Source organism: Echeneis naucrates, chromosome 5, assembly GCF_900963305.1.
Source record: "Echeneis naucrates chromosome 5, fEcheNa1.1, whole genome shotgun sequence".
Taxonomy (NCBI): Eukaryota; Metazoa; Chordata; class Actinopteri; order Carangiformes; family Echeneidae; genus Echeneis; species Echeneis naucrates.
This window is the reverse complement of record NC_042515.1, coordinates 13,212,891-13,235,925: the sequence shown is the minus strand read 5'-3', so window position 1 is coordinate 13,235,925 and position 23,035 is coordinate 13,212,891. Positions and strand designations below refer to the sequence as shown.

At 41.7% G+C, this 23,035-nt stretch overlaps 1 protein-coding gene across 1 annotated transcript; it reads left to right on the top strand.

Annotated features, from left to right (window-relative positions):
• The first annotated feature begins 3,685 nt into the window (after positions 1-3,685).
• On the top strand, positions 3,686-22,420 carry grm2a (glutamate receptor, metabotropic 2a). The gene is made up of 5 exons (XM_029501920.1): positions 3,686-4,235; positions 13,310-14,147; positions 15,720-16,783; positions 21,487-21,664; positions 22,061-22,420. The coding sequence occupies exons 1-5, from the start codon at positions 3,708-3,710 to the stop codon at positions 22,132-22,134; spliced, it is 2,682 nt and encodes an 893-aa protein (XP_029357780.1). The 5' UTR covers positions 3,686-3,707; the 3' UTR covers positions 22,135-22,420.
• Positions 22,421-23,035: the final 615 nt, after the last annotated feature.

Here is a 23,035-nt window from a genome sequence, read left to right as displayed (position 1 = left end):
CTCTTGAATTAAAAAGGCCATCTGGTGAAGAGGGAAACAGAGATGGCTGTATAGGAGAGGGGAGGAAAAATGAGGGGCGTAGTTGTTCTTTGAAGTTAATGTGCAGACAGAATCCTGGGTGGGATTTTACATCTAAAGTGTAAATATTGCTCCTAGCATCTGTCATTTATGCTTACACACAGTATTTTGGAATTGTATCATAGTCATTTAGTGTGTAATGAACCTAGCAGCACTCAACAGCCATCAGCCATTGTGGGAGCGAGTTTTTATGCAGCCATCAAACAAAAAAGAATCATTTGACATCTTTGGAAATGCTCTAATTTGTTGTCATGTTCAGAGCTGGATGAATGGAACGCTTTAAACCTCATATCCTCATGCTTGATTTAAAGCTCAGCAGCTGGTTAGCCCATTGCATTATAGCTAAGAGTAAGATTGAACTCAGCTTTGGCTTTGGGGAAAAAAAAAAAAATCGTACTCGCCAGCAACACTAAAGCTCGTTTAATCTAAATTTTAATTTGTTTGATTCACATAAAAAAATTAATTCTGAATGAAATAAGATTTGCTGAAAGATGTTTGCTACAATGTGGCAGCAGTGGTGTAAAGCACGCCAAGATGTCTGTTTCCCCGGTATTCAAGGGGTCAAGCTATTCCTCTAAGAGTTATTTTCAAATACTTCGTTTTATTACAAAATGTGCACATTTGAGCCCTCTTTGCCTAAAATAATAAGAAGCGTGATTTCATAAAATTGCAACACAAATGCAGATGCATGTGCTCCTTAAAAAGTACGTTTTCCAACAGGAACTGTGTAGTGAACAAAGACACAGAGAGACGGCGAGTCCACTGGCGTGATGGAGTCCTCTTGGGGGAGTGCCGGATCTGGGGGGAGAGACTGACAATGCGTCAGCCAGGATCCTTTTGTAGCTAGTATCTCTTGAGGCTGCGTGCTTAAGTGCGCCACCAGTATTATTGCTGACAAATTTCTCCACTGCACAGTTCCATGCAACATGAAAACATTTAGTCAGTTCACAGCTCAGACTTGAAGTTTTCTTTGGGTATTTATGATAGCGCCGTTTCACAAACACAGTCGTCTTTTTTGCTCTTCTAGGATTACCTTTGTCTTCAAGGGAACTCAAACCGACTTGGCTGATATGCCATGCTGCCAGAAGGGATTTTATTTTGTTGACAATCTGCTGAGGGAGCAAACAGAAAGACTTACATCCACACACCTATTTTGCACACAAGAACAATTGTCTTTCAAGTTTCATCAAATGTAATGTAACTTGTCACATCTTATTTCTTATTAAAAGACTGCAGTGTTTGCACTAGAAGCATTTCTAAGGCTATAACGTTTCATCTGACAACAGCCGAACCGCGAAGCACACTAAAAGATTACAGATAAGACATTCAAGTGATAGCTGAACACACTAGTGATCTGAAATGGATGTCTGTTATCATTCCTGGGTTTGAAATGCAAAACAAGTGGCTTGTTTTGCATTTCATCTCTCGCTGACATCTGACCGGTTTGGTCAGTCCACACTGTTGGCTTCCCAGCTCTCCCATAGGACCTATGCATGGTCAGACTGGCCCACTTGTCCTGGTCTGTCTTTCACTTCTTCTTCACCCTCTCCATCTACTGGCAAGTTTCCATGGAAACAAGAGGAAGAGGGAGAGAGAGAGAGAGAAAGACATAGAGAAACAGAGAAAAATCCCAAAGACGGTAGTCTGCAGTCTGACTCCTGTTGAAAGCTTTATGTTATTCTAATAAATAAATATTTAGCAGAGTATTAATATCCACACACTCTGTTCCTGCTACTTTTTGTCAGCCCACTTGACTTGAAGAGACAGCAGATATGATACGGATCATTCTGACTCAATGATATACTGCAATAAACTGCTTCCACATTCAAGACTCTGCCTAATTAAACCTCTGGGATTTGTTGGGGCTGACGCCAGGTCTCACGAAAAAACTTAGGTCGCTGTCATGTTGCTATGAACCACATCAGCTTTAACATTACAAACAAAAAGATCCCTTTTTATTTATTATTCTCACCTATTAACTTATAATACAATAATTTGGTTTCATCCTGAGATTTTTGTGAGACGATTGCAGCCACCTACATGGCTGCCCATTATCAGATTTTTATTCAGCCTGCATTATGTTGTATAATGGTTACTTTTTTTCTTTTTTTTTTTTTACCCATCAATCTACATGTAAGAGTCCATAATGGCGAAGTGGAAACATGCTTTTTTTTATCATTTCAAATGCATTATGAACCAATTTTGAAACGTCTAATTTACATAAGGTTTTAGACCTTTATTTCAATACTTGTCCAACGACTTCAGTGTAAAATGCAGCAGGCAAACATGTCAACTCCGCACTAAAAGGATATCCAAACCAAGAAACGTCTCAAACCAACCAGAATGCAGTTACAAAATAACTAACCAGTCAGAATCAAGCTACAACTTATTAGCTGAAATTAAGACACAGCCACAAACCAATCAACTAGAATCTGACTGCAAAACAACTGATGATAAATGGAGATTCGTTGGTGCAGCTTTTATTTACTTTGGAGAAACCTCAGCGCGACAGGGCTGAGCTGTAAAATATCCCGTATTTTCTGAAGGAAATAAATGTTGCAGGAACACTGCAGCCACAATTTTGATGTCTCTGTGCATGGAATAAAAATAAATAAAAATCAAAAGCATCAAAATACAATATTTTCTGTTGCTAGTTTCTCTTTTCTCTCTCTTTTGACCCGAACCTCAACCAGGCAGATTAATCAGATGTCATGTGTTTAAAAGATTATATGCAATATTCAGTCAGGCGGCAGCAAAATTCATTTGTATGCATGAAATAGATTTCAATACATTCTTTGTATGAATTTTCACTTCTGTTTTGCAAAACTGTTTATAAGATTTGCAAGATCTTCCTTGCAGAAATTATTGTATTGTACAATCATCTGCCTTCGACAGAAATAACATGAGGTCAGATAATGAAGCAGGAGGGAAAGAGAAAGTATTACACATTCCCCAGATGAAGCATCTCACTATGAGAGCTCAACTGCCTGCTGTTTGGAAATACAAGAAAGTAAATTGGGAGCTGTTTTTGTTGTGTTCAGCAAACGGTAGATTCTGTCTTCAAGCAAACGGTTTATCAGGAGATTTATTTGCCAGAATATATTGTATATGTTGTCTTTTAATATTCTTTCTGCATAACAAAAACATGTTGAACTTTATGGTCATGAATTGCATAAAGAAGTTCTTGCTGATAAGTTCACTCTCATTGCATAATAGCACATATAGTCTTTCTGTCCTGGTTATCAGATCACTCATCAGTAAGCATCAAAGGATACAAATATTCACTCAGTTGTGCGGATGATGTCAAACATATTCATGGGACGAGTTGGTCCCTGGCAGACACAATGCATTTCAAACAAAGGGTTCATTGTACTTCAGCTAAGAGGCCATGAATGAATTTCTCTCTGTTTAATCTGCAGGCTCCAGTCCACGAAAACTCTGAAAAAGAGAATGACGGAGAGGACGGCAGCCATCCTGTAAATGGCCTCTGTCAGAATAAAATCACTGGTGCTCTGAGATCCGGTGCTGCTGCGCCTTACTGTTCTCCTCTTCGCTGTGGCCTCCACCAAAAGCTGAGCAGACGCTGACCGAAACCCAGGCAGGACAGTGACCTTGTTTTGCCAGGGGACATGTCATTGGGGAAATCCCCTGTGTTGGGGGTGCGCCCCCTGCCCCGACCACTCTGGCTGTCCCACCTCAGCCTGCTGTGCTTGTGTGTGTCTCTCTTTGCCCAGGCTCCCCAGGGCTTGCCTGTGGTGGGTTATAACACTGACTCCAAGAGAGAGATCACACTGGATGGAGATTTGATGATTGGAGGCCTGTTTCCTGTGCACCAGAAGGGTGAAGGGGCAGAGGACTGTGGGAAGATCAATGCTCAGAGAGGGATCCAGAGACTGGAGGCCATGCTGCTAGCACTAGATGAAATCAACAAAGACGACCGCATCCTGCCAGGGATCAGACTGGGAGCTCATATACTTGATACTTGCTCGAAGGACACCTACGCTCTTGAGCAGTCTCTGGAGTTTGTCAGGGCCTCCCTCACAAAAGTGGATGACAGCGAGTACACCTGCCCCGATGGCTCCTATGCCATCCACGACGACGTCCCTCTGGCTATCTCTGGGGTCATCGGAGGCTCTTACAGCGATGTCTCCATTCAGGTAGGAGCCACAATGTACACATCGCACATTGAATTGTATCGTAAAGAAAATAATTTGTATGTGTTCAGTTGCTGTTGCACATCATCAACTTTGTCTCATGCTGCAAAAGGAGTCAGAAACTGTAGTTCAGTGTAAGACACTGCAATCACATTCATTCATTCACTCGTCTGCTAACGCTTATATGCATTTCCTGGTTGTGGGGGCTGCTGGAGCCGATCCCAGCTCACACTGGGTGATGGGCGGGGTCACCCCGGACAGGTCGCCAGTCCATCACAGGGCCAACACACAGAGACCAACAACCACTCACACTCACACTCGGGCCTACGAACAGTTTAGAGTCACCAGTTTACCCAGACCTGAGGAAACCCAGGCAGACAGGGGGAGAACATGCAAACTCTACTCAGACTCTACACAGAAAGACCCCAGGCCCAGCACTATGCTGCTGTGCTGCCAGGGCAATTACAAATGGGTTATTTAACTATCAGTGGCTACTTCTGGCTTGAGAGACATAAAAAGGAGGGAGTACAAGCGGGACAGAAAGTATGATGGATGGTCATATAACTGTCCATTTAGACTCAAGTACCATGTGCAATTGCCCTTTGTGAGATGTTAACACAGAGACTTAATGAGTATTGGTTCCGCAAGGAGGATCTGTTTACCTGTACACCCATATGCTTGGCTGATCTAATTTAGAAGCTTTCTCTCTCTCTCTTTCCCGGTAATTCACACTTCAGCAGCGGTTCTGTCAGAAGCAGACATGTTACAGATGTTGTGCTCGGGATGGGCTGACAGGATGACTAGTGACGGCATGATTACTCTCAGCAGCAGTGCTCCTTTCGGCTCAGTCAAGCTGATGTGATGAAAGCTCTGCTAATTGACTCCCAAAATCCTCTTCTGTTGTGTGGCTGCCACATTAATGTAATTTCAATTCACTGCGAGGGGAGATGGTGTGTAACGGAGGACTGAGATTTGTAAATGTCCACAAATATGCACGCCTCAGAGTATTACAACTTAAACTCATCATCCTGGCTCAGTCAGCCAAAGGACTGTGTCTACGTCTACGGTTCACCTCACTTGAGACATGCAGCTTCACGTTCCACATTTCCCCCTTATCTGTGGAAAGAGATGGGCGTTTACCCATCTGTGAGCAATGAGTGGCTTCAGATAACTGATGAACCATAGATACATCTAATAGAGGCCCTCTCTCACCAATGGATACGTCAGGACAATTGGCTGGTGGGGGCGTCTTTGCATTTGGTTTAGTCTGTCGACATGTTAGCGTAAATATGCCAACAGTTTTCTTAGTAGGTCTGTCTTCAACTTTGTAGGCAAAAATAAAGTAATACAGGTGCTGCTTTTATTGAAATTTTAAAGTTCCTTTAAAGGTCTGCTAAGTTTAAAACTCCCTGACTGTACAATAACTTCATGAATGAATGAATTATATTTCTTTCTGTCTGTCTTTATTAATCTTTTTTAGAGCTACAAAATAAAGGTGATGGTCTCTTTGCTGACCAAACACAGCGCCAAAAAATACACTACAGTACATTATACAAGTAGGGAGCCCCTGGGAAATGATGTAAGAGGGGAATTCAGAGCATCTATAAAAAGGAATTCCTGCTGCAAAGGACAGTTTGGAAATAAAGGATTTGATAAACGAGCTGTAATTTTACTGAAACCCTGCATCTGGGGCTCCTTAGAGAATGCCCTTGTCTTGTGGTAATTTATGGATGTACTATTACAAGCCCGAGGTATGAGGTCTGCCCCAGCTTCTCACTGAATCTTCCTCGTCAGTAGGAGTACCCCACAGGGCACTTTCTCACCATGAATTACTCTCTGCATTATCATGCAGTCCACTCCTGGCAGCTCTCGGTGAGCATCTACAACGATATACTCAGCCTGAGGAACAGTGCACCAGACCTTCATCTCTCACATCTTCATATGATCAATTATGTCCTGAACAACACAGAACACAGCTTACCTTGCACCTTACTCATGTTTCTCATGTGTCAGATATGGCTTTAAAAAAATCAGACACACTGCAGTGCTATTTTCACACAAAGATATGCATTGGGGCCATGTGCATATTTCTTTGCTGTCGTTAGTTGTTGGCCTGCAGATGTCATCTCCACACAATTTCTCTTTCCTTTGTGGCTGCCTAGTTTGTGCATAATCTATAGCCACCAAGACCTTTAAGTGAACCAGAGAAGTCAGATGTGTGTATTTCACCCCAAAGGCAAGGCGCTTGCTAGACAACTGACAATATTCGTTTAAATGACCCCGATTGCCATGGCGACATGGTGGAACATGGCGACCTGACAGTTTGTGTGAATGCTGGGTGCTGTCTAAATCTGTCACAATGAAGGAGTGCGTTGCGGAGCTGCTGGTGTTGCAGTGTGACAATCGCAGATATGGGGGTGGATATGGCTGCAGGCCTAGCCATGCTGGCGTTACATAGGCACAGATTGAGTTCAGTGTGGAGGCGAACTTCTATGACGCTCTTGCCGGCTAGGTCCTGTCTTCCCCATCTGTGGTTGCAGCTGGGCTGTTTGGTGTCTTGGCAGAGGTGTGCATTTAAACTGAGGATGAAGAGGGATCAAATGAGAGATCATGTTTGACAGAAACACTGAGACAGTGACAGGCAGACAGGATCACAGAAGGAAGGAGATGGATTGAGTCAGATGGCATCATATGGCATCAAACCGTTTGACAATCCACGCCTGTATCTTAAACATTGGCTGGGAAATCTGTGATGCCATCTGGACAGTTTGAATGAATGTACTCGCAGAAATATGTAATTTATGTGATTCAAGCATTTAGCCTTGACCGTCTCCCCTAAGGTGTATCTAAACAGCAGGTTATCAGTTTAAGGTGAGTAATGACCTTGTGATGACAAGTCGAGTTCTTTCAGCTTCTTTATTCATGCATGAAAAGCTGGAGCAGTGACAGGATTCATGTTTGCCTGCAAAATATTCAGCAGCATTGTTGCACACCAAAAGTAAATGCTTATCATCAAAGACGCCCAAAATCTCTCATTCGGCCTGCAGATTTCAGTCAGATGTACCTGGAACATTACCCTTATTGCCCTATTCAGTGTTGTCCTGAGGGGCTAATCACAGATGTATTATATTCTACATTTTCAGTGCAGAAACATCTCGCCTCGGGCTGGCTTCTGATTAATACATGGATGGGACTTCACTTCTGTTCCAGCAGTGTGAGCTGCTAAATATGAGTCACTGCGAAGAGAGCATCCACCAAGCAAAACATTCTAATCACCGGGGTGCATTAGAAGAACAACACCGCTGGAATGTCAAATAATATTAAAAAACCTCCGCTAAAGAATTATTCAATAAAGAATTACTGTCAGGCCTGAGCAACCAAAGACATTTCTGGAACCGCTCGGTAAACAATTAAAAATAGGCTACTCACAGAGCTGAGCAAAAATCACCGTCTGGAAGCAGAAACCTTCTTTCTTCCAGGGAATTTGGATGAAAAGCTCATATTATGTAATGTCACCTGTGTGAATTAATTAGAATATTTTAACTCGCAGTCTGGGATGTGGTCATTTTTTCCCAGATTAACAAGACATGAGGAGACTCACAAGGATACATGCTGCAATTTGAAGATATAGATCCTGATATTTGCAGACTTAACTGTGTGAGCAGAATAATAAGGTAAATTTATGAGCTTTCGGCAAGCGCAAGAATGTCATTCTTTCTTTTCATCCACAGATACCCCCTATTTATAGAACTGTCTTCATCTGCAGGTAGACGGTGCCAGTCTCTGGAGCCTACATGAGTCATACAAGGGACTTAAACATGGATACACCCATGACAGAATTCATGCCAGAGAGAACAATAATGATGAAACATATCAGTAAAGCCATGTGGTGAAAATGCATAATTCATTGGTAAAAGTAAAGAACGTGCTTGCAAAATCGTAAATAATTCATATGTGATTGGATTATTCAGTGGCTTGGCAGAAGCCCGTATTTGTGCAGTTGCTATACATATCATGCTCACCACGCAGACTCCGTGAATACTTCCAGATATCAGATATGAATGCACCAGATGGCAGAAGCCAGTCGGACCCCACTTTGGTTTGGTCATATACACTACACTGATTTTTTTGAATTGACCCAATACTTACCTTTCTGGCTTCAGTGAGGAGGTCTGTGGTGTTTAAAAAAACAAAACAAAACAAAACAAAACATACAGAGATTATAAAGCATTTTGTGTGTTCACCAAGGAGCGAGATGAAATGAATGGAAGGAAAGATGAGGCCAAAACTGCTTGACTGCGGCTCAACATGTGCTGCAGTCTGAGTGGGATTCACAAAAACACTACTGCAGCATAACAGCGTCCTATTATTCAGCAGGATGAGGGGTGTCACCTTCGCTCTAGGTGTGTGACAGTTCATGTATCCACCTTGTTAAAGCTGTTGCCAGGCAACTAAATCTTAAGAAATAAACTAATAATGATCCAGTGCATATTCTAACTGTACTTTGTGTGCATGCGTGTCTGCTCCCCCTGTATGTGTTTGCATGTTGGCGTCTGAGCACTGCAGTGGGCCACGTGTGATACTGAGTGGAGCTAAGGACTGCTGCTTTGCGAATACAGTGTTATTGCTGTTAGAAGCACAGTGAGACAGTCTTCTGGGAAGAGCAGATGGGCTTTTCATGTAGAAAAAAAAATCATGACATCTCTACAAAGTAGGCCTGATATTTGCTGGACCAGGACATTCTCTCAGCCTCTTATTTCAGTGTCCTTGTATACACCCAGCTCTGTTATTTGCTCCGTCTCTTATCACATCGCTCCTCTCTTTGGGTCATTCTCTTTAATGCTGCTCATCCATTCGACACAATGTTAAGCAGACACAAATCAAAATAAATGCGCGGAGTCTCCAATGGCATCAAATCCTATTTTTAACAATGAAACTTGACTGAATAACCATGCCAGGAAATTTTTGACTCCCAGCATTTGTAACAGGCAACATATGTCTGTAAACTAAAACACTGTTTGGTAATGAGATATGCACGCTTGTGATCTTGCTCCTGCTGTTTGGGCAGCGACCACTCTCACAGTATCAGCTCAGCATCGAACCCTGCAGTACAAAGCCATGCTGGGCCACTTCCTCATTTTCTTAATGAAATAAGATACTGTCTAATGCGGGATGATCCCTGTAACTGTGGGTGCAGCTCAAACCTTAGCAAGGCAATCCAGAAAGGATGGGAACCAGTGGCAGTTTAGTGTCACAATAATAACATATGTCTTTAGTGGATGAGCTGTAACACTCTGTAACACACTTCTTTTCCATCATCTCTTCTCCTTAAATCTAAAATAGGAAAAACAAACAAACAAAAAAAAAAAACAACAGTTTTTTAGTAAACATTAAAACCAGACAAAAATATGCCATAAATTACTATTTCAGAATACTTCGACTAAAAAAATAAATCCCAAAGCATAACATTTTGTGCACTGATCAGACCTTGATGTTTCTCTTCAGCGAAGTGAATGATTTAACTTCATACATATTAATGTTGTGAGACGGTCAGCAAGAGAAAAATGAAATTTACTTAACAACTAAATCAACAAAACAGCTAAAGTAACTAAGAGCTGTTGTGTGCTTACTGTATAACAGAAGAGACAATTACACACATGCAGGCCAACACAGTGCTGTGCACACGTACTGAACTCTGCTGCAATGATGTTTTCTTAACGAGAAAACTCATTCTCACTACCTCTGTACAGTTTAAAGCTGTAGGCTGGAAGACAATGCACCCTCCTCCAAACACAAACTGCTGAACTACATGGTCTGAAGGATATAAACTTTAATGCACTGCACATTTCTCCCGCTTTTTGCTCAGCTTTTCTGTTGTCACGCGGCTTACTCGTCTTCCAACTTAAGCTCTACAAATTTTGTGTTGGGATTCTTAAGTGAAAAGCCTCCTGCTGGCTTAGCTGGTTGGCCAAGGGTGCCATGGTTAAACTGAGGGACGTCACTGCATTTTAAATAATTAGTTTTAATAACAAAAAAACACCATAATGACCAAAGAGCACAATCACTGTCTTTGCTGAGTATCCTGATATTTACCAAAGCTCTCCGTCCTAATAATTTGTCAGTCAAAGGCTTTGGAACAGAAGGGAGTAGGGTTTTTTCTTAATATAAGCCCAAAAGACATCTATATAATGATTTCTAATATGGCCATTGTATCAGAGACATGTCTGGCACTGCACTTTACAACCTCCCATAAGCCGCACGTAAGTGAATCCCTCAGCTGGCATAAAGCTCTGCAGATAATGACTCATTCGCTATAGCTAGCACAGCCAAATTTCAGCAGAATAGATTTATAATGTTTTCTTCTTCTATTTTTGGACCTGAACCCAATCCAGATGCAATATATACTGTACATGTAACAAAATCTAATAAAATATGAAACTTAAGAAAGAAAACCCAACATGATTATTAAATACATTTCAGGAAATGCCCTTTTTTGTCTGTTTGTGCGTAAGTACCATATGAAGCTAAGCTCATATCTGCTGATATGCAAATGGATTTTTCCTTTGCTTCCTTTGTCTAGAGAAGCTGCCCTGCTGCTCGCAGATGGTTAAGATCTTCATCTTAACACACTTTATGTGGTCTCAGTGACTGTGTGCTAAAGACACCAGGGGGAATCTGAATATGGCCATGCTCCTTACGCTCAGTAAAACTTTCGATCACACAATCTGTACAAGTAGGTGTTAACTTAGCCTGTTCAAAACCCTCTAACTGTCCCTTCTTTTACCTCAAAACACATGGAAAGAGCTTAGGAAGAGGAAAGTTACATGGCAACATAATAAAAATGTCAATGCCAACACTGGGTGGTCTGGGATTTCCTGTTACAGCACAGAAACCTCAGGCAAAATCATTTGGAGTATTCACGATTTCTTCAATTGACTCAAGGCATTCATTTCTTATTTCTTCTACAATTAGCATTTGATCTTTGTCAAATATAGGAGGGAAAGTGTGTTTCTGTACTGATGTCCTGTTGTGACATGGAAATACAGTTCAATACTTTGGAAAACTTTGGTACACAGCACGGTTGCTTCAATTAAAGCCAATAAAGTATTTACAAAAATGTATTCAGCGATCATAGAAAAGATCCATTGAGACTTAATCACAATGCAGCCTGGTTCTGCATCTTAAATAGAATAAAAATGTAAAATTGACTGATTTAAAAAATAATGAATCACATGCCACTTTAGATCAGGCAGATTTTTTTGAGTAGAGCAAGCGCACTGCTCCCAGTTGTTTCAGCACGTTGAGAATGCTTTAAGTAGAGAGTCGATTTTATGGAGAAATGTGATTACTAGCCCGTCTGGATAATCTGGGCTTCGGCTGACCTGAAACGCTCAGGGGAAACCAACCTTTGAACTGATATGAACATGCTCACTCGAGTGTTGCTCTCGCAGATGAGTCAGAAATACATGTGATGTTGAACTGGTAAATTAGTTCAGCGTTCAGGATCTGTATGCCATTGTGTGGAGGAAGAAAAAAAAAAATAGAAATCCAGGTCCAATCACTTTTGATTGTGCTGCTGCATTTCATTTCTGTGTGAGACGATTTCTCATTAACTCCAATAAATCCAGTGGTCTGGAAATCACTGGAATTGGTTCGTTTAATTGTCATCTCTCTGATCTGGCATCAAAGATCCCATGAAACCAATGAGGCGCATCACACTATATGCACTGTGACGTCTCACTATATTATCCTGTTTAGACAAGACAATGCATGCCAATCAATGGAGCCACTGTCACATGTCTGTATTGGTGGAGCGGTTTATGCTTGATATGTTGAGTTCTATGTGATTTCTGACATCAGTGCACTTAAGGTTTTTAAATCGGCTGCAGGCCATTTAAAGGGACCCTTACTTACTTCAAAGGCAATGCTTTAACTGTGTGAGTGGAATACTGGTGTACATTTTTGGAGCATGCAAAGCAGCCCTTTACTGTTCATTACTTTGACAACACTTTTTCATTTCTTTTGTCTTAAAGCAGAAAAGCTGGACTATACCAACAAATACAATTGTATGTGGATTTCTTGCCAAACTGAAGAGCCACCGGAGAGGATGGGCATTCGAATATAATCATTAAGATAACTTTAAAAACAAAATGTACTTCATTTAGAGTGAGAGTTAAATCTGTATACTGTAGGTCAACTGACAAAAGAATGAGGAGGAACTGACCCATATTATTCTGTAATATGCTTTAACTTCTGCCACAATAAAAGAAAATGCTGGCATTATAAATCAAACTCAGACTGGATGCATGAATATGAATATGAACGTTCTCTTTGACTTTCTAAGGAACTACTCATTGGGATTCAAGAGGTCATGCTACAAGTGTGCTGGTGTGAGAGCCAGCATTAAAGTCAAACCGATTTAGGTTGGCATTTTTTTGACTGATCAGGCCGGTTCCCCTTAGGCTTCCACAGTAGTGCCTGAAGCAAAGCTAGTCAGTTGCTGCTTCGACAAACTGCACACAGCGGCACAACATCAACAGAACTGATTTAACAGAAAGCACAAAGTTTCAAGCCCCCCCCCCCCCCCCGCCGCCTCTCCTTGACCGCTCTGATGGTGACTTCATTTTTGTAGTAACCGCTCAGTCAGCTCAGTCCTCCTCTATATTTTTTGATTAGTTACGTTGACAGCATCGCAGATCAGAAAAGATGAGGTAGATAGGCATCCTGCACAGCTGTTACATGTGGGATCCCAGCACTCAGTTAGCAGAGGAGTTAAAGTGTGAAAAGCCCAGCAGGGATCCAATGAAGAAACGAAAGAGAAAGAAAAAACCAAGATTAATTACATCTACTGGGGAATAAACATGTAGTGTCTCAAGTTTCCATAATTTATTTGATGATGAGCAGTTAAAGAATGCCCCCAAAGGACAGGTGTAAATTTTTGTCTGAACTAATTACCACCTATATATCATGATGGGTAGGTGTGTGCAGTACACATGAGGGGGTTACTGTTACTGTTCTTGTTTGATAACTGATTCAAGTATCATACCTAATTATTCTGGTGTCTTTACTCATTTTAGGTGGCCAACCTTCTGCGACTCTTCCAAATCCCTCAGATCAGCTATGCTTCCACCAGTGCCAAGCTCAGTGACAAGACCCGCTATGACTACTTTGCACGCACTGTGCCCCCCGACTTCTATCAAGCCAAGGCCATGGCAGAGATTCTGCGTTACTTCAACTGGACGTATGTATCTACAGTAGCATCAGAAGGTGACTATGGTGAGACTGGGATTGATGCTTTCCAGCAGGAGGCCAGAGCCCGCCAGATCTGTATCGCCACTTCGGCCAAAGTGAGCCGTTCGATGAGCCGCTGGAGTTACGAGAACGTGATCCGCTCCCTGCAGCAGAAGTCCAATGCCAAGGTGGTCATCCTCTTCACACGCAGCGAAGACGCCCGAGAGCTGCTGGTGGCAGCCAACCGGATGAACGTCACCTTTACGTGGGTGGCCAGCGACGGCTGGGGAGCACAAGAGAGTGTGGTGAGGGGAAGTGAAGCTGTGGCAGATGGGGCCTTCACCATTGAACTGGCCTCCTATCAAATCCCCCAGTTTAATCAATACTTCACTGCTCTACACCCATACAACAACACCAGGAATCCCTGGTTCAGGGAGTTTTGGGAAAACCAGTTCCAGTGCAGCCTCCATGATCTGGGCTGTGGGAAGCATTCGCTCCACGAGGTTCCATTTCAGCCAGAATCCAAGATCATGTTTGTAGTGAATGCTGTTTATGCAATGGCCACTGCTTTACATAACATGAGGCAGGCCTTATGCCCCAACTCCACCAAGGTGTGTGATGCTCTTAAACCTGGAAATGGAAGAAAGTTTTATAGGGACTACATTCTCAAGGTTAAGTTTGAAGGTAAGTGCACTCATGGTGATAGCATTATGGCACTGTTGCCTAAAACAGTCATTTTCAAGATGTGAATCTCGAAAATGTATGTATCTCTTTGAGATCTAGTTCGTCTTATTCGTTTGTGTAGAAATCTGTGTCTAATCTCTTTGGCTGTTCTACATGCTGCCAAATTGGTTTATGTCAACTTACATTTACTGTACCAATTCATGTAAAGTGATGAATTAGCGCACAAGTAATTCTACATGTTTATACACTGCAGCTTTAGATGAGCTCTATAATGATTCAATTTGCGAGGATGAAACAATTTCCACACCCTAATGCCTGAAGGCGCCTTCTCTCATCTATCTTGATTTCAGTGTGAATCAAGAGGGTTCTTCAGTTTGAATGCAAACAAACATCAAATCTTTTGAGAAAGAGAGAGAATATTTATTTTCTGCTTGTGGACACAAAGCAGCAACAACACATCATTAAGGATGAACCGTCCAATTCATATCCTCTCAAGTTCATGACTGAGCTGAACTGTGTTATCCTTCAATCTCACTAGAAAGGCAAACCTTTTCAGTGATGGGAGATAGAGAAGGATCCAGACACGCTTCTCTCTTATTTAAGATTGAAGATTACAACACCCTGAGGAGAAAACACATGCACAACAAATGGATTAGTGCTCTATACATTTGGAAATTATTTGATATAACAGTTTAAATTAAGACGTAAATAATTGCTGTTTGTTCTTCAATAAATATTGTATGCCATTTCAATCCAACATTAAAGATGAGATCCAAATAAACTATTAGTAAAATGACATTAAAATGAAAAGGCAAAAACGTGAAACTAATTTTGTTTACGTAAGATTGTATTGATTTCATTTTACCAAATATGTGAAATTTTCATCACAGGAAATGGAGTTGCTTTATAATCTGGAGTGTGTGCAGTATAAAACAATCATTACAGTGTGTGTCACCTTTACAACTGGGTGTATTTTCCTACTTTTTCAGAACATTTCAAGGAAACCATGCGTCAGTGAACTGAACTAAAATAACCAGCAGTCTGTTTGGTTATGAAAATGTACAGCTTTTAGTCCACCATTTCATCGCCACATGTGCAGAAAGTCAACAAAATCCTGATAATTGGTGACCTCAAAAATTCTACTTTGTAATGTCAACCTTGGCTTTTTCTGAGGAGATTGAACATTACTTTATATAATGTGCCATCTGTCTGGAATTCCCAGTCTGGTGACGGTCCATGAATGTTCAAAGTTAACTCACTCAAACTGTGGCCTCTATCACGTAAATTGACAATTTGCAGCTGTGTCTCGTCACAGTCACTATTCAGTGACAAATAAAAATCTGGCATGCAAAATGAGAACAGAGATAAATCTGGAACAAGACTGTCTGAAAACAAAAGTCATATAAATCCATGGTGGAAAAACAAGCCCAACTGTCACAAACCTAATAAACAGATGACGCCGATACTTGTTTTCCCTTTGACTGTTATGATACCGTAGTTGTACTTGCCACACAATGACAAACACACACCTGCCATTTTCTAACCAAGCCCATTTTTTTGTTTTACCTTTAGCACCATTTCGTCCACCGGACACAGAGAATGTGGTTCGCTTCGATGCCTTTGGGGACAGCCTGGGCCGTTACAACATTTTTCACTACCACAAAGAGGGTGGACGCTACTTCTACCGTAAGGTTGGGTACTGGGCTCAGAGCCTGACCCTGAACACCAGCCTGATTCCCTGGGCCGGCCAAGTCGCCCCCACCTCCCAATGCAGTGACCCCTGCAAGAAGAATGAGGTGAAGAGCATGCAGCCTGGAGACGTGTGCTGCTGGATCTGTATTCCCTGTCAGCCCTACCAGTATCTGCAGGATGAGTTCACCTGCGCTGACTGCAGCTTCGGACAGTGGCCTCTGGCCAATCTAACGGGCTGCTACGACCTGCCTGAGGAGTACATCCGCTGGGAAGACGCCTGGGCCATTGGACCTGTCACCATTTCTTGTCTCGGCATGATGTGCACGCTCTTTGTCATTGGCCTCTTCCTTAAGCACAATGAGACACCTGTTGTGAAGGCTAGTGGACGAGAGCTTTCCTACATTCTTCTGCTTGGAGTTCTGATGTGTTACAGCATGACTTTCATCTACATCGCCAAACCCTCCACCGCGGTGTGTACGCTGCGCCGACTGGGCTTAGGCACCTCGTTTGCTGTGTGCTACTCAGCCCTTCTCACTAAGACGAATCGCATTGCTCGGATCTTCAGTGGGGTGAAGGACGGAGCCCAGCGGCCTCGATTTATCAGCCCAGCCTCCCAGGTTGCCATCTGTGGTGCTCTGATCTCGTGCCAGCTGGTGGTGGTGGTGGTCTGGCTGCTGGTGGAGGCCCCAGGGGTGAGAAAGGAAGTGAGCCCAGAGCGGAGAGACGTGGTCACCCTCAAGTGTAACAGCAAGGACTCCAGTATGCTCATGTCTCTCACCTACAATTGCATCCTCATTATCCTCTGCACAGTCTACGCCTTCAAGACCCGGAAATGCCCAGAGAACTTCAACGAGGCAAAGTTCATCGGGTTCACCATGTACACCACCTGCATCATCTGGCTGGCTTTCCAGCCCATTTTCTACGTTACTGCCAGTGACTACAGGGTGAGTTGCATTGCAGTCATTGCTGGAGGATCCACCTATCAAGAGAAAAAAAAAATCCCTATAAACAGCAAATATGCTGTGGAAACCATTTCTAATATAATATTTGTTCAGATGGTTAAAGGCTCTTCTAATCTGAGCAGAATCCAGCAGCTAATAACTTCTTCTGGGGTTGAATTTAATTTTTTTTTTTGCATGAATCATCACAATCTAATGTCAGCTAACGTTTGTGTTGCCAGTGGCTCTTCGGACTATATACATACTTATTATGGCACAACGTTAATTTCTTATAATTAGCCGCATACTTAAGATTGCCAAGCACCATGCAAGATAAGAAATATTATTATTCATGAAAAAAAATAGAAAAGAAGGTGAAAATAAATTATGACGTATGCATGACATATGGCTCATGGAGAAGTAGCATGTATATCTATCTATATATGTATATATAGATAAAGAGAGGGAGTGCGAGAGAGACAGAGACAGTTTTGTTCCTGAGACTTCAGACTGAACGCAGGCTGTTTGTCATTTGTAGACATATGAACATAAACTGAGTTGATAGAAAATTTGAGAGAAAGGGTGGCCTGAGTTGTGCGGGTTTCTCCCTCCGGGGTCTGAACAGCGAGCATCCAGAGAGAGCCAGACGGGAAAAACGGACAGAGGAATCCCCCTGACGCAGCCCTTGTTCCCGCCTCTGTAGAAACATGGAGACAGCAAGCAAGACCATGAGCACTGAAAGGGAACTGAATGTCCCTGTGTGTCCCTTTGTGTCCCTTTGTGTCCCTGTGCGTAGCTGTGTGGAATGGAGTGTAAAAGTCAATGATGCTGCATCCCAGCTGTGCCCTCTGTCCTGGGACTGCAGCGAGACTCAGAGGAACCCTTCCTCCAGGAAACATACGCAATTCACAGACAGAACAGGCTCATCAGATAGGCGCAAAACTCCCCTTTGACCAATGAATAATTACTTAAGCCACTGAGTTGGCATGGCCTCTCCAGTTTTTCACAGCCAGGGACACGTTACTAGTGTTCACCTAGTTTCACTCTTCTTCTCAAATTGTTGCCACAGCCCAATGCAAACATCCAGTTGAATAATAAAATATACGTTTGATTGTCGTCTGCCATCAAATGTTAAGGTGAACTAAATGCAACCTACGCCGCCACCAATAACATTTGATTACCATATGAAATATTGAAGATGTTCTGCACAGCCTGCGGGAGAAGGATTTGCCTTATAATGCAGGGCTGGTCATCTCATTTCAGGAGCAAACACAACTGATTAAACATTCACTGCAGCGAAAAGTCACAGCACTTCCATGAAAACACAGACGGCAGAAAATGATTTCCCATAACAGTCACAGCCTGTTATAATAATTGATCCTGCTGAGGTGCGTCTAAAAAAAAAAAGGACCTCTTTTTGTCAGTTAAGCTTGCCTCACTGACATTAGAGCAGTTCAGTACCGTGACATTTTGTCTTTACAGCGCTAAAGAGCCCATCACGGTTTGAACTGGACAAAGTGCAAACTCCAGCTCCAGCAGCAAAATCTGGCTTAACAAAAAAGCAGAGCCAGGAAAAAACTAAATACAGTCTATGTGAGGTAATAAGAACATTTGAAGAACTCAAAGATCATAAAACCTGTGAATCTTTTTAGTGGTAATTACTGCAGGTTACAAAAGAAAGATGACATTTAATCCAGTTGTTAAAAAAAAAAGAAAATCACACACTGGTCTCCATCAGTGGACTACTGGTGGGTTTTGTCAATTCACACTCCATGCTAGCTCAGCAGGCCAATCTAATAAAAATTTTCAATAAATGTACAGCACCAAGCTCAATAAAAACTAGGAATCTCATCTCTGTTGTGAAGTTCTCCAGAGGAACACAGCAGACGTTATTTATGTCTGAAACAGTAGCGCTGTTTTGGTGAAATAAAATAGCTTCAAAGGCCAAAACACACACGCATGCACACAATAAAGAAACAGCAGTGAGCAGAGACGAGGAGTAACTGTAGAGGCCACGTGTTACATCCTGTTCTCCACACTCGAGCAGAAGACCTCTAGAAAAATATTACTGCAAAGGCAGATTCCTTGTCCTCTGCTCTTCCACAGCAACATCTTGTGAATTATTAAAACCACTTAACAGGTCATTCCTATGCAATACTGTCTGCAGATTTATTCAAAGCAATTTCTGTGTTAAGTAGAGGATACTTGGCCTCCATTCACTTTGGTGTTGCTCAGATCATTACCAATGACTAATTAGAAACTAGGAATTCATCGAATTCATGCATGTAATAATCTACTATACATCTAACCCAACAACCTAACAACACTATAATGCGGACATTCAGGGATTTCATTTTTTTTTTTTACGTTGCATAGTACGCTATGTTCTCTCCAGTAAACACATCGACGACCTGTCAAATATTAGCATTTATTCATATTCTTTTTTGTGCACATTTGCTCAATAAGCCCCTGTTGAATTGAACTAACTGAATATATAATATTCATATTTTATCTTAATAAAAGAAAGATATGTTTGGTGTCAGTTATACCCCTGCCTTAACCTATGGATGCTTTATTTCCTGTTATCATGCATCTGTAGGGGAACAGTCAGTGCAAGGCACAATACCTGGTGCAGACATCTTAATGCCCATATTAGTATTCTGACAAACACCTGCTGCGACTTGTGAAAATGAAATGCACCTGTCACACACCACACAATACTGGGCTGTATTCTGTTCAGGAAAGACAAAATGAAGGGAGCGAGAGAGCTGCGAATGAAAGAGCAGACTGGTGACACATAGTGAGATGTGGGCAGGATGAGGGGAAAAGGGAGCAAGCTATATGCAGTTGATTGACAATATAATAAACAGACCACTTAACACCTTCCTTTAGCAGTCAATCCTCTTCTGATTCTGAATTATAAAATATGCCATTGTTTTCCTACTAAGCCCCTTTCTTCTGCAAATGATTCTTTTTGAATGTAAAAAATCTTATTCATAACCATGTCAGTGCTAAAAAATGATTCATTAGAAGAATGAAGATAATTAGAGGCAATTTTCCACCTTAGAAACTTCACTGAACCCCACACCAACTTCCCCAGACATTAACTAATTGCTTTGTTGAGAGCCAGTGGCCGGTTCTCTGAACCTTTCTTTCTTCAGCGTAAGGCTCCAGAAGGTGTAACAGAAAACTCCTACCACGTGTCCATCCCAGTCTTCCCAGCTCAAGGATGCATCTTTCCTTTCATTCAGCCCTCTGACTGACACTGAAACTTTTCACCTCCTCCAAGTCAACTCCAACCATTGCCATAGCTATGATAAAAGCTTCAGTGGTTGATCAGGTGATTCCTCAGCACAAAAAACTTTCACCTGACGCTGCACAAATAGACAGCTATTAACCCGTCTGTTTCATAACCAAGTGTATTGAAATTTTGTTTTTTTTTTCAAGCTGCCTCTTTGATTCAAACCAATGCGGGTACAAGTATGTTCTCTCACAAACCCTAAGGACGGCTCGAGTTGCAGCTCAGTCCTCCGTTGTTATCTTATCAAAGCACCCTTTGACATCTTTCACTACATTCCAACACTGACACCTTAGGCAAAGCGTTTTCTTCGTTTTTGACCAATCTCAAAGGGCACTGCTTCTGCGTGCCAAGACGAGGACAAACTTCCTCCAAATTCTCACCCACAAGAATAGACTGAGCATCAGTACTTGGACCCCTATTTTTACCAACTGAACTTTGGTTATCACAGACACGCAGGCAACATCCAACACTACCTATCTTCACCAGCAGACAGCGCCATTAAAGGCATTCTCTATCAATACCACCCCATCATCTTAGCATATTACTTATCATCTAAGTTAACCAGAAACAACAGAATCATCCTTTGTGGCCATTTATTTTCTCTTGCCTTTTTGACCATTTGCATCCATCTCAGGTCTTGGTCCAGGGCTGCTGTAGATAATCAAGAAAGCAGCAACCTGTCTCGTCTTTGATCTGCCTAAAAAGGCCACATGTCACCCTGCTACTTATTGGGCCACATTCACATGTGTGAATGAAATCAAGAGATTAACATGCATTTAGACAGCTTATTTCTTAATAAATTAATTATTGATCATGTTTTTGGCTTTCGTTTGGTAAAACCAAATAACCATCTGCCTTAAAGTACATGGACTGTTCCTCCAAGGAGTGTCATTTGGCACTGCCAACTCTGCACACATGGCAATCAGCCCAGACTGCCAAACAGTGCAGACTGATCTCTGTGATATTCTGATGCTGGAATGAGCTACTGGATTGTACGAGAACATGGGGCATCCCCCTCTATGTTCAAAAATCTCTTGGAGAGCAGCTGATCTCTAAAGACCTAAACAACCTAAAATGCTCAACTTCCATTTACTACATGGACTCTTTGTGCACTTCCTACCTGATTTCCTCATATTTATTGACTAGATGTGGTACTTACACCTAGGTTTGCTACTGCACTGCACTACACTTTCCCTTCCCTGAGAGCCATACACTAGGACTTGACCTGTGTCATTTTTTTTCCAAAATATAAATGTACTGTAAGTTTACTTTTTGGTACGTGTTGTTACATTAATGAAATGCAACATGGATGCAGGAGTACTGTAAGACCTTACGGCCTGATGACATATTTGCCGATCATGGTTTTTGTGTTTGAAAGTAAATTTCTCACCTCTCTCTACTCCCCAAGGTTCAGACCACCACCATGTGCATCTCTGTCAGTCTAAGTGGATCGGTGGTGCTTGGCTGCCTTTTTGCACCCAAGGTTCATATCATCCTGTTCCAGCCACAGAAGAATGTCAGCACCCTACGGGTGGCCACCACCCGCTTCAGCGTCACCACTGGCCCAGCCACCAGTTTCTCTCAAGGTAGCACCTTATACACACAAACAAAATTTAGTTGCTCAAAGCACTAACACATGACCCGTTATGCAAATAAAGAGCAAATGTTATGTTACACCAGGAAAACTGATCATTGTATTCACTTTACCTTTTTACCTTTTTAGGCAAGGGTAACATCAGATATCAGGGAAAACAAAAATGCTTTTGTTTGCACTTTGCCAAATCTTTTTTTTTTTTCAGTAAATTCAGCCCCCCCCCAAAAAATAAAAAATAAAAAATCAATTTCTTGAAAGGACAAATGACACCTACAATTATTTCTCTATACTGTCTGACTGCTAATTCATCTCTAAGTATCCAGCTGTGTTTTGTGCAATTCAAGATGTTTATATTTATTCTTTTTTTTTTTTAATAAATATTTTGCAGCATCAGCCTCCAATGTTGTTCCAACGGTGTGTAACGGACGAGAGGTGGTGGACTCTACAACTTCCTCCTTGTGAAGATCCTTTGCTAAGCGTTGTAAACAGAATTATATAATCACTAGTCCCAAATCAGGTGTCTCCATTATTAAAGAGGTCACACAGACGATTGTCCTGACTTAGCTGTCCTCAAAGTGCTGTGAGTACAATGTTCCAATTATTTTATTTTGTTCTTTGACTGGTAGCAATTTTGAATGAGATGCAAAGAAAGTCGCATATAGCCCTTGTTTTTAATGAAGATTCTACTTGCAACGATGGAGTAAATTATGGTAAATCTGTTAAATGTAATATATACAAGCCGTTTTTAATGTAGATTTTGGTGAACAAGTTTGTGCTTTCTTGTAATTTATGTAAATAAAATGTGTTTTTTATTAATACCAGAATGACTTATAGTCTGTATTTATTGAATAAATGATCTCGATAGAGAATTTCCTGAGGACATATGTCAAAAGACTTTGACGTACATTGCTTTGCTTGATGGTGTAGACACTGAGAAAAATTTTCTATTCCTATTCTATTCAGGATGTCTTCATTCATTCATTCATTCATTGATCTTCTACCACTTATCCGTTTCCAGGCCGTGGGGGGTGCTCGCTCACATTGGACGAGGTACACCCTGGCTAGGGTCGCCTGTCCATTGCAGGGCCGGATGGATTGATTTACATTCTTAAAATGTTTCATCCTTATAGGGCAAAGGCAGTTTATTGGTTCTTTATTTTGTTTCTCATTTGCCCTTTTGCCCCACTGTGATAGCAAAGGTACTGCCACACAAGGCAGGAGTTCAGGTTCATGCTCATTCTTTGCTGCGTTATTTAGAAAAAAACAAACAAGCAAACAAACAAAACCCCAGAAAAGTAAAAACTTCTATGAAATAAGTGAGAGTGTGCTAATCAATTCTTGACTTTTACTATGTACATTTGGA

Coding starts and splice junctions, on each gene's coding strand:
- grm2a (XM_029501920.1), top strand. CDS start 3,708: ATGTCATTGGGGAAATCCCCTGTGTTGGGGGTGCGCCCCCTGCCCCGA. Junction 14,148..15,719: donor TCTCAAGGTTAAGTTTGAAG/GTAAGTGCACTC, acceptor TTTTACCTTTAG/CACCATTTCGTCCACCGGAC. Junction 21,665..22,060: donor AGCCACCAGTTTCTCTCAAG/GTAGCACCTTAT, acceptor AATATTTTGCAG/CATCAGCCTCCAATGTTGTT.